Below are 13,032 nucleotides of genomic sequence, written 5' to 3'. Positions count from 1 at the left end.
GGCTAGCAGATATAGTGTATCAGTTTAGGTAATTGTACAGAAAATAAATTGGGATTTCTTGAGTAGATAATTTGTGTCTTTCCTCAGTCTCCCTTATCAGACCAGTGAACATTTCATCAACTTGAGACCCAGCTGCTAATCTATTCTTTCAAGAATTACTCTTTGATAAAAGGAATGCAACTGATTGCAAATGTCTGGGAGTATATATTCCCAGGGCATCCCATAGCCAACAACTTAATGATATAGTTTTAAAAAATAATGGACAAAACACCCTATTGTCACATGGTAGGAGAAATCTGCAATGCCATTCATGCTCCACTTCTCCCTGTGCTTTCAGACTAAAGCTACACTTCAGCAGAGCCCACGTGTTAATCTGGCTTCTCTTCATGGCTGTCTCACTTCTCTCTCTCCTTACAGTTTTCCCCTGAGATCACTCCTCACTAAATCACTCACATACGAATTGCAGTTTAAGGTCCTGCTCTTGAAGAATTTGTGATAAGACAAGTCTCAACACATACACAGGAATGAGGACTATATATATTTAAATAAGCACACCTGAAATAAAAAAAAAAAATTTATAGGTAACCACATCAGTTTCTGATTGTTGACTCAGAGTCCTCCTCTCTGAGGAACTATTATAGTTATAACCCTTCAACATCATTGACAGTCATCTAGTCATACAGACTGAATTTCTGTGCCTAGATCTTATTGCACTTGCACCTTCTACTGCTGGGACTTCTGCTTCCCCTAAACAGTTCTGATTACTAGAGATTGATATTTTTCTTATGCATCTATTCAGAGGACAGTTAGTGAATACTAAGTTCATACTATTGATTTCTATGGATGCCTGCAATACAGTCTGTCAGAGACAGATGGGACTGCATGATGCTGCTGCTCTGTGTCTCTCTACCCTGAACCATCAGTCTATCTTTCCTATTATCTCATCAATTATACTCTCAAATGCAACATAACTCAGCTACAGAAATGGTAACAGGAATCACAGTGTCATTTCTGGCTTGAAAACAAAGTTATAGACACCACCCCCCCCCACTCCTCAAATCTGAAAAAGCATTTGCATGTTACATTTTCTTTATAATACTATTAACGATCTTTCTAGGGATACTAATATAGAGCATTAATTGTTTCATTCATTCTTTTATTCAAAATTTATATCGACTGCCTCATATTTCAGGCATTGTCCTAGACTAAAGGAAATACAAGTAACAAACAATCAAAGATGTCTGCCCTCATGGAATTTATTGTCCTTCATCTCCAAGACAGAAAGAGAAAAAACTATGGCCTAGCATTAAGCAAATAAGCCATAAAATTAAGATAGGAAAGAATAATTCTATAATCCTTTCAAGCAGAGTAGTCACCAATTAACTTCAAATCATTTAAACATCCTATACTAGCTTCTAGAAAGGAACAGAGAGAGAAAGATGAATAGTGAACATATAGAAAGAGAAAGCAGAGAACTAGAATATGCAAATACGGTCAGAGTGAGAATTACTTCTTTGGCCATAAAACCCACATTCTTGGATGCAGAAATATTCTATATGGATCATGAAATTTTCCTGGAATAGAAAAAAATTATTTGATAGCAATATTCTATGCTATTCATTTCAATAACTAGTTTTGAAAGCTAGAACACTTTCATGACTTTCTAAAGATTTCTTATGTCTGTGTGCAGTTCTTGCTTCCCTTTGCCCCTGGCTCCAGGTAACTGTTGATCAGCTTTTTGAAATTTATTTACTTTTAATTGGAGGATAGTTGTTATAAAAGGTTGTATTGGATTCCTCTATACATTAACATAACCAGCCATAGTTATACATATGTTCCCTCCCTCTTGAACCTCCTTCCCGCCTCCCACCGTATCCCAACCCTCTAGGTTGTCACAGAATACTGGATTTGAGCTCCCTGTGTTACATACCAAATTCCCACAGGCTATCAATTTTTACATATGGTAGTGTATATGTTTCCATGCTACTCTCTCAGTTCATCCCTCCCTCTTCTTCCCCTGCTGTGTCCACATCTATTCTCTATGTCTGTGTCTCTATTCTTGCCCTGCAAATAGGTTCATCAGTACCATTTTTCTAGATTTCATATATATGCATTAATATATAATATTTGTTGTTCTCTTTTTGACTTTACTCTCGGTTCCTCCACCTCACCAGGACTCAGATTTGTTTTTTTATGGCTGAGTAATAGTCCATTGTATATAAGTACCACAACTTCTTTATCTATTCATCTGCTGATGGACATCTGTGTTGCCTCCATGTCTTGGCTATTGTAAATAGTGCTGCAATGAACACTGAGGTACATGCGTCTTTTTCCATTGTGGTTTCCTCAGGGTATATGCCCAGTAGCGGGACTGTTGGGTGATATGGTAGTTTTATTCCTAGTTTTTTAAGGAATCTCCATACAGTCTTCTATAGTGGCTGTATCAATTTACCAACAGTGCAACAGTGTTCCCTTTTCTCCACACCCTCTGCAGCATTTATTGTTTGTAGATTTCTTGATGATGGCCACTCTGGCTGGTGTGGGATGACATTTCATTGTAGTTTTGATTTTCATTTCTCTAAGAATGAGTGATATTGAGCTTCTTTTCATGTGTTTATTAGCCATCTGTATGTCTTCTTTGGGGAAATGTCTGTTTAAGTCTCTGCCCATGTTTTGATTGCATTGTGTGTTTTCCTGGTATTGAGTTGCATGAACTGCTTGTATATTTTGGAAATTAATCTTTTGTCAGTTGTTTCATTTGCTATTATTTTCTCCCATTCTGAGGGTTGCATTTCACCTTGTTTATAGTCTCCTTTGTTGTGCAAAAGCTTTTAAGTTTAATTAGGTCCCACCTGTTTATTTTTGTTTTTTTCTCTCAATTACTCTAGGAGGTGGGTCAGAGAGGATCTTGCTGTGATTTATGTCATATTGAGTTTTTCTATGTTTTTCTCTAAGAGTTTTCCAGTTTCTGGTCTTACAATTAGGGCTCTAACCCATTTTGAGTTTATCTTTGTATATGTTTTTAGGAAGAATTCTAATTTCATTCCTTTACAGTATCTGTCCAGGTTTCCCAGCACCACTTATTGAAGAGACTATCTTTTTTCCATTGTATATTCTTGCCCCGTTTGTCAAAGATAAGGTGCACATAGGTTCTTATCTGAAATTTATCCACTTTTACTTTGTAGTTCTCTACATGATTTTCAAGGCTTTTACTCTCTTCGTCTTCATAAGATTGCTGTTGGTCAGTCACTCAGTCGTGTCTGACTCTTTGCAACCCCGTGGACCACGGCATGCCCTGTCCTTCACCATCTCCCTGAGCTTGATCAAACTCATGTCCATTGAGTCAGTGATGCCATTCAACCATCTCTTTCTCTGTCATCCCCTTCTACTCTTGCCTTCTATCTTTCCCAGCATCAGGGTCTTTTCCATTGAGTCAGCTCTTTGCACCAGGTGGCCAGAGCTTCAGCCTCAGCATCAGTCCCTCTGATGAGTATTTCAGGATTGATTTCCTTTAGGATTGACTGGCTTGATCTCCTTGCAGTCCAAGGGACTCTCAAGAGTCTTCTCCAATGCCACAGTTCAAAAGCATCAATTCTTTGGTGCTCAGCTTTCTTTATGGATTGGAGGTCCAACTCTCATATCCATACACGACCACTGGAAAAACCCATAGCTTTGACTATATGGACCTTTGTCAGCAAAGTAACGTCTCTGCTTTTTAATGTGTCGTCTGTACTGTGCTTAGTCACTCAGTCATATCCGACTCTTTATGACCCCATGGACTGTAGCCTGCCAGGCTCCTCTTTCCATGGGGATTCTCCAGGTAAGAATACTGGAGTGGATTGCTGTGCCCTCCTCCAGGGGACCTTCCCAACCCAGGGACTGAACCCAGGTCTCCCACAATGCAGACAGATTCTTTACTGACTGAGCCACCTGAGAAACCCAAGAATACTCAAGTGGGTAGCCTGTCCCTTCTCCAGGGGATCTTCACGACCCAGGAATTAAGCTGGGTGTCCTGCATTACAGATGGATTTTTTACCAGCTCAGCTATGCTACAAGGGAAGTCCCTTGTAGCTGTCTAGGTATGCCACAGCTTTTCTCCCAAGGAGCAAGCATCTTTTAATTTTATGGCTGCAGTCACCATCTGCAGTGATTTTGGAGCCCAAGAAAATAGAGCCTATCACTGCTTCCTTTGCTTCTCCATCTATTTGCCATGAAGTGATGGGACCAGGTGGCACGATCCTGGTTTTGTGAATGTTGAGTTTTAAGCCAGGTTTTTCACTCTCTTCTTTCACTTTCATCAAGAGGCTCTTTAATTCCTCTTTGTATTCTGCCATAACAGTGATGTCACCTGCATATCTGAGGTTGTTGTTATTTCTCCAGCAATCCTGATTCCAGCTTGTGATTCATCCAGCCCAGTATTTCACATGATGTACTCTGCATATAAGATAAATGAACAGGGTGACAATATATAGCCTTGACACACTCCTTTCCCAATTTAGAAACTGTCCATTATTCCATGTCTGGTTCTAACTGTTGCTTCTTGACCTGCATACAGGTTTTGCAGGAGGCAGGTAAGGTGGTCTGGTATTCCCGCATCTTTAAGACTTTTCCACAGTTTGTTGTGATCCACACAGTCAAAGGCTTTGGCGTAGTCAGTGAAGCAGAAGGAGATGTTTTTTTGGACTTCTCTTGCTTTTTCTATGATGTAACAGATGTTGGTAATTTGATCTCTGGTACCTCTGCCTTTTCTAAATTCAGCTTGAACATCTGGAAGTTCTCAGATTATGTACTGTTGAAGCCTCAGTTGGAGAATTTTGAGCATTACTTTGCTAGCATGTGAGGTGAGTGCAATTGTGCAGTAGTTTGAACATTCTTTGGCATTGCCCTTCTTTGCAATTGGAGTGAAATCTGACCTTTTCCAGTCTTGTGGCCATTGCTGAGTTTTCCAAATTTGCTGGCATATTGAGTGCAGCACTTTAACAGCACCATCTTTAGGATTTGAAATAGCTCAGCTGGAATTCCATCATCACCATTAGCTTTGTTCATAGTGATGCTTCCCAAGGTCCACTTGACTATTTTTAATTCAACTTTATATCAAATTCCACCACATATTCCACCAAAGTAGTTAATAGCATATCATATAGATACATAAAATACTCATCAAAAACACATATTGAGGGCTTCCCTGGTGACTCAGTGCTGAAGAATCTGCCTGTCAGTGCAGGAAACACAGTTTTGATCCCTGATCTTGAAAGCGCCAACATACAGCAGAACAACTAAGACCATGTGCCACAACCATTGAGCCTGTGAACTAGAGCCTGGGAGCCACAACTACTGAGCCCACATTCTGCAACTACTGAAGCCTGCCCACCCTAGAGCGCCCATGCTCTGCGGCAAGAGAAGCCACTACAATGAGGCCTGTACACACCTAGAGAGTGGCTCCCACTAGCCACAACTAGAGAAAAGCTTGCAACAATGAGAACCAGCACAGCCAATAAATAAATTTTGCGGGGGAAAAAGCACATATTGAAGGGATAAATCTAAGTTTTTTTTTAAACCTCAAGTTTAGTATCAAATATTTCTTAATCATAAATGTCAAAGAAAACTTGAAACCAATATTATTTCTAGGAAAAGTTGTTATACTTTCTGATAGAAGGCTATAGAAAAGTGTATAATCACCTAACTAGAAGTAAAAGAATAAATTAACCACTTGAGAATTGACAACACTTAAAAGATTAGTTGTCTTTCTGTGTGAATTGAGATGTTCAATATCTGCTAAAGAACATAATGATGTTCCACATGCTTTTAAATTCACATTTGAATCCCTAGAATCTCCAGAGCTTTATCCCCAAAGGCAAGCAAGAATTAAAGATAGCTTTATAACCACAACTATGATTTGTTACAAATGAATGAGCTCTTATTCTAAGAGGTAAGATTTTGGCTCTTGTTAATGAATCGGATACATTTATTTTCATTTATCATTTGAGAACATTCTGCTTGCGTGCTAAGTCACTATAGTCATGTCTGACTCTTTGTGACCCTGTGGACTGTAGCCAACCAGGCTTCTGTGTCCATGGGATTCTCCAGACAACAATACTGGAGTGGGTTGCCATTTTCTTCTCCATGAGAATATTCTACTCCTTGGTTATTAATATTAATATTCTCACAAGTTTGGTTGGGGAACAGGGCAGATATAATCAAGCAACTATTAATAGCAAGCAACTTTGGCTGAATTGCTGTTTCCACCATCAATTTCATGTGAATTAACAGGCATAGTCCACAACAAGGATCCCTTGTTTATCAGTCCATAAGATGGAAAATGACATGGTCTTTCAACATTCACCAAATTCAGCACTTCAACATAATGCTAAAATATTTATTACCAGAGATGCTTGAGCATTTATTGATGTTTAAATACTTGTATTTAAGTTTTAAATTTGGAAAGATATTGTGAATATCTCTGATGCTTTAGCCTCAAGATTATCACATCATGGGTAAGATGAAGGATCTTTCATTCAAGATATAAGTCAGAAAATTTGGACGTGAGGATCGTTATCTGGTTGATAATTCTCAAGTTTTCAAACACACTTTATTTATCTTCATATTATGTTGCAAATAATATTTCATTCTACAAAAGTCCAAATACTGTTATAGTAGGAAGTGATTTGATCTGTTAAATCTCAGAATAAATATATCTGAATAAATTATGTGCTAAATATCAATCATGATTTTTGCATAGTGACATTGATATTTCAAGCTAGTTGTTAAAACAATATAATTTTTAATTTAAAAATACTCAACAAATTTACAGTAGTAACTTTATTCAAATTTGAAATTTGTTTGTTGCAGTGTCAAGAACAGTTCTATTTCTCCTTTCAAAAAATTTTAAGTGATAGATATCATGAAACATATAACTAATTAGGTATCTCTTTTCAAAATAACTGCCAGAAGGCTGAAAGGATTATCTGCTGTCCACTCATTGTCAGGTGTATTGGACTTTATGATCAGTGATTATTTACTGCATAGTTGCTAAATGAATCACTGCAGATGGTGACTGCAGCCAAGAAATTAAAAGTCTCTTGTTCCTTGAAAGAAAAGCTATGACAAACCTAGACAGCATATTAAAAAGCAAAGACATCACTTTGCCAACAAATGTCTGTATAGTCAGAGGTATGGTTTTTCCGATATTCATGTACAGATGTGAGAGCTGGACCATAAAGAAGACTGAGTGCCAAAAAAGTGATGCCTTTGAATTGCGGTGCTGGAGGAGACTCTTGAGAGTCCCTTGGACAGCAAGGAGACCAGACCAGTCAATCCTAAAAAAAAAATTAACTCTGAATATTCATTAGAAGGACTGATACTGAAGCTGAAACTCCAATCTTTTGGCCACCTGATATGAAGAGCTGACTCACTATAAATATTTCTGATGCTGGGAAAGATTGAGGGCAGGAGGAGATGCGGGCAACAGAGGATGAGATGGTTGGATAGCATTACCGACTCATTGAACAGGAGTTTGTGCAAACTCCAGGAGATAGCGAAGGACAGGGAAGCCTGGCATGCTGCAATCCATGGGGTCACAAAGAGCTGGACATGACTTAGCGACTAAGCAACAACAACTAAAGGAATGGGTAGTCAGGCATTCCTGGGCTTCATATTCTGACTTTACCTAGTAAACAACATAGTGCAACTTACAGAGCCTTCTCAGACTCAATTTACTCATAAATAATAAAAGTCATGAATAATACTTCGTGAAAACATAGACTATGTATTGGGCTTTCCAGGTGGCTCAGAATCTATCTGCAGGACATACAAGAGACACAAGTTCGATCCCTAGGTCAGGAAGATCCTCTGGAGAAGGAAATGGCTACCCACTCCAGTATTCTTGCCCCAGAAATCTCACGGACAGAGGAGCCTGGCAGGCTATATGGTCCCTGGGGCCTCAAAGAGTCGAACACTACATAGTGACTAAACAACAAACAATACAGACTATATCACACACTAAATATGTATATACACTAATTACACTATAGATATAGACTAAAATATAAGCATAGGCTATATATGATAAATGATAAACATATAAATATAAAAATCTAACCCTATTTTACACTTTAGTAAGCATGTAATAATTGTTAGCTATTAAATTACTCATCTTTATTATAAAACCCTACATTTTTTTCCTATTTTATGTGATACTCACTGATCCTTTTTGCTATTTTCATCTATATTATATTTTCATCATATATTATTTGTTCTTTGGCTCAAAGTTTACTTTAAGCACATTTTTGGAAAAAATATAATACAAAAGGTAAAAGCGTTATTTCAAGGAAGTTTTGGGGAACTTCTGCTGAAAACAATTAAAAAAATAAAGTAGGCTCATGATTGCATGTAAACATGCTTTGATTCTTGAATATCTTTATCTGTAATCAATTTCCATATATGTATTATATTAATAGAAAATGAAATAATCAGATTCATAGCTTCTTTAATGTATTGTTCCATCACAGGTTCATTTGGGTAGCAGCTACATTACCTGATGTATTCCCTGATGCATGGGAACCACACTGCAGAGGCAGAGTTTGTTTTATTGGGTTTGACAAATGATCCAGTCCTTCGAGTCATCCTTTTCATAGTCATCCTCTTTATCTACCTGATGACCATATGTGGGAATCTCGGCACAAATCTTCTTATCAGAATCTCGTCTCAGCTCCATCATCCTATGTATTTTTTCCTGAGCCACTTAGCCATTGTTGATGTGGGCTATTCATCTTCTGTTACACCCAATATGCTTGCAAACTTCCTAGTGGAAAGAAATACCATCTCCTATCCTGGGTGTGCCATTCAGCTCTGTTCAGGTGTTTTCTTTGGGTCAACTGAGTGCTTCCTTCTGGCTGCCATGGCATATGATCGCTTCATAGCAATCTGCAGCCCACTGCTTTATTCCACCAAAATGTCCACACAAGTCTGTGTCCAGTTACTCATGATGTCTTACACTGGTGGTTTTCTCAATGCTTTCTCTTTTACTATTTCCTTCTACTCTATACACTTCTGTGGACCAAATCAAGTCAATCATTTTTTCTGTGATTTTGCTCCTTTGGTTGAGCTCTCCTGTTCTGACATCAGTATCCCTGCAGTTGTCACCTCATTTACGGCTGGCTCCATCATTGTGGTCACAGTGACTGTCATAGCTGTATCCTACGTCTACATCCTCATCACCATCCTGAGGATGCACTCCACCGAGGGGCGCCACAAGGCCTTCTCCACCTGCACGTCCCACCTCACAGCAGTCACTCTGTTCTATGGGACCATCACATTCATTTATGTGATGCCCAAGTCCAGCTACTCAACTGACCAGAACAAGGTGGTGTCTGTGTTCTACATGGTGGTGATCCCCATGTTGAACCCCCTCGTCTACAGCCTCAGGAACAATGAGATTAAAGGGGCTCTGAAGAGAGCTTGCCAGAAAAATACTTCCTTAGTGAAGCCTGTTATTTCATAGGATTTGATATGATAATATGCCCATGAAGATAATAAGAAGAGGAAATTGAGTATCTGGTTTAAATATATCTATTCCATGTCATTAGCCAGGGAGCAGTTTTTTAGTAAAGGTAGGGAATAAATTTTCAGATATCTAATTTTAAGTCGGAGACCTATAGTGAGTTACCTTTAGTGAAATAAGATCATTTTACAAAAAAACATATCAGTCACATGAAAAAATACTTCATCTTCTGAAAATAGTTTTAAAATGTTATTCATATAATTTTTCCAAAACTGTACCTCCAAACTTTTAAGCCTGTGCCCATTTTCAACTGCAGTTTATTCTGTAATGAGTGAGATCATTATACTTTTGCCTGTGTACATTCTGAGAGGAAATGACAAAGCGGAGTCAGAAAGCTTTTGGAGATGTTCTTGTGGGAAGCTTATAAGATAAGGATGGATTTTATGGATCCATAAATTCTGGCCTATGTTCCTAGTCTCTGGCTCCAGTCACCATATAGAGGTTCCCCAAGGAAGAACATGAGAAGTCCCCGACTGACTTGTGAATTCAGTCAGGTTCAAAGATGACTTCTCTCTGGGAATAAGTAGGGTCTCTAAACTCTTCAAGGACTGAGTGGAACAAACTGTTGGAATGACTTTTTCATTGCTAGGTTTACATCCTACTCAGTAAGCTGGAAGGAACTAGATTGTCTCCCCCCTTGATTTTGTAACTGTCCCTTGAGAGGTTTAATTGACCTCCATGTGCTCTTGAAAGAGCCTCTTGATGAAAGTGAAAGAGAGTGAAAAAGTTGGCTTTAAACTCAACATTCAGAAAACTAAGATCATGGCATCTGGTCCCATCACTTCATGACAAATAGATGAGGAAACAGTGCAAACAGTGACAGACTTTATTCTGTTGGGCTCCAAAATCACTGCAGATGGTGACTGCACCACAAAATTAAAAGACGCTTGCTCCTTGAAAGAAAAGCTATGACAAACCTAGACAGGGTATTAAAAAGCAGAGACATTACTGACAAAGCTATGTTTGTTTGTTTTTATTTCCTAGTCAAAGCTATGTTTTTTCCAGTAGTCATGTATGGATGTGAGAGTTGGACCGTAAAGAAAGCTGAGCACCAAAGAACTGTTGCTTTTGAGTTGTGGTGTTGGAGAAGACTCGAGAGTCCCTTGGACTCTTGAGATCAAACTAGTCAATCCTAAAGGAAATCAGTCCTGAATAGTCATGGAAAGGACTCATGCTGAAGCTCCAATACTTTGGGCTCCTGACGAGAAAAACTGACTCATTGGAAAAGACCCTGATGCTGGGAAAGATTGAAGGCAGGAGGAGAAAGGGATGACGGAGGATGAGATGGTTGGATGGCATCACCGAACAATGGACATGAGTTTGAGCAAGCTCTAGGAGTTGGTGATGGATAGGGAAGCCTGGCTGTTAGGGAAGTGTTGTAGTCCAGGGGGTCACAAAGAGTCAAACATGACTGAGCAACTGAACTGAACAGAACTGATATGCTGACAACAACTGCATTTATTGACCTTTCCTGTCTCTTCTTTCATATTTTAGACACAGATTCTATATATTTGCTAACAGACTCATGGGGCATTTGTCACCTCCTTCAGTTATTTATTCTTTCATACATTCAAAAATTATTCTGAACTGTTCTTAAATTCCAGAGATAGTCATGGGCTATTGGAAATATATGTGACAAGCATCTATTTGCCCTGAAAGAATTTATCTCATAGCATAAGAGAAAATAAAATTAACAAGTTAGTGATTCAGACTATTTGAAGTCTGTGCTGTGGAGAAAGAAAAAGCAGACACAGTAATGGAGCTTAGTATGCCAGGGCACGAAGTGTCAGTGCAGACCTCATTGAGAAGATAAAATCTGAGCGAGGATGAGGACATTCACTGCCTGTTTTATATAGTGTTACCTGTGTACATTTGTGCAAGTCTAATCATCCACTCACATGCATATAATTTACTTTGGGGGCTTCTGTTCCAATTGTGGCAGGGTCAGTAATTTGAATCAATCCCATGATGAGTATAACCAAAGCAAAAGATAGGATGTTTAAGATATCTTAAATATCACAGTAGAAGTTACAGGATAAGAAGGTATTTCTTCCCCAGGAGCTGTGAGAATCCAGAGAAGTAAACCTAGCACTCACATATGCTTCAGCAGTTGAAGAATTTGACAGATCAGAAGGAAGTGTTACCAATCAAGGTTTGCATTTAGTGATGTTTTGGGATGGGGGGGAACATACATCAATGCCTAGGACAACACCAGATGAGAATTATGATTACAACCTCCCGTATATCCTCAGGATGAACAGAAATGCCCAGAGACCAGGTTTTACACAGATCTCTCAGATCTCTGGAGATCTAGAAAGCCTCAAGCCTTGAACTTGGATATAAGTGATCAAGGACAGGTGGTACCTCAGGGTGAACTGAATACGCGAACAAACAATTTGAGCCTCAATTATTTCTACCAAACATTAAAATACAGTAACCAGCGCACATTGAAACGTAATGACCAGCACAAAGGAAACAAGATACCAAACATATAGTAGGAGCCAGTGGAAACAACCAACAAGAGAAGCAGAACCATTAAGTGTTAAGACAAGGGAATCGATAGACACAGATTATAATATTATTTTATTTAAAAAGATAAAAGACTATTTGAAAACATATAATCACAGAACCAAAAGTAATGACTTATTATTATACAAAACAACCACATGGAACACGATAAGTGAAAAAGTCACCAAGCCAGCATATGTACCAGGTGTTTCTCCCTGGTGAGCATAATCCTCACAGGTATTCACGGAGGATCCCAAGAGAGCCTGGCAGAGGAGCCATCTTCCTTGAAAAACCTCATGATCATAATTAAGACCATTCTATCTGATAATGCTTCCAGATATAGTTTCAGGGTCCCTACATGCACTGTGTCAAGTTATCAGAATCACTCCACTCAGAGAAGCATAAAAACATAATGAATATATTTCATTTATTCTCCTCCCAGTCCAGATGCATTTAACAGTTAAAGAATCTTTAAAAAAACAAAAAACAAAAAACAAAAAACATTGTTGCTTGTATGGCACGCACAGATGGCATTGAATTTTTCTCAAGATTTATGTGGAAAACAGTATGGAGTTTCCTGAAAAACCTAAAAATAGAAATACAATATGATCTAGTAATTCCACTGCTGGGTATATATCCAAGGAAAACAAAAATACTACTTTGAAAAGATACAGAGACCCCAAGTTCATAGAAGCATTATTTACAATAGCCAAGATATGGAAGCAACCTAAGTCCTCATGAAAAAGTGAAAAAAGAAGATGTGAGATATGTATACACAGCAGAATATTACTCATCCATAAAAAGGAATGAAATTTTGCCACAAGCAGGAATGTAGATGGACATAGAGAATATTAAATTTAGTGAAATAAGTCAAATAGAGAAAGACCTATACTCTATGTTATCACTTACATGTGAAACAAATCAAGTGACAGTATATAGCAAAACAGGAACACACAGTTATAGAT

The 13,032-nt window shown here is 38.4% G+C and overlaps 1 protein-coding gene across 1 annotated transcript; it reads left to right on the top strand.

Moving 5' to 3' along the window:
- Positions 1-8,536: 8,536 nt before the first annotated feature.
- LOC128059830 (olfactory receptor 502-like) lies at positions 8,537-9,499 on the top strand. The gene has a single exon (XM_052652114.1). It carries the CDS (start codon positions 8,537-8,539, stop codon positions 9,497-9,499), a length of 963 nt encoding a protein of 320 aa, XP_052508074.1.
- The last annotated feature ends 3,533 nt before the right edge of the window (positions 9,500-13,032 follow it).

This window comes from Budorcas taxicolor, chromosome 15 (genome assembly GCF_023091745.1).
Source record: "Budorcas taxicolor isolate Tak-1 chromosome 15, Takin1.1, whole genome shotgun sequence".
NCBI classification, from domain to species: domain Eukaryota; kingdom Metazoa; phylum Chordata; class Mammalia; order Artiodactyla; family Bovidae; genus Budorcas; species Budorcas taxicolor.
This window is presented reverse-complemented; position numbering and strand designations above follow the sequence as displayed.

Excerpts from the sequence above, each read along its gene's own strand:
- LOC128059830 (XM_052652114.1), top strand. The coding sequence starts at position 8,537 with ATGTATTCCCTGATGCATGGGAACCACACTGCAGAGGCAGAGTTTGTT.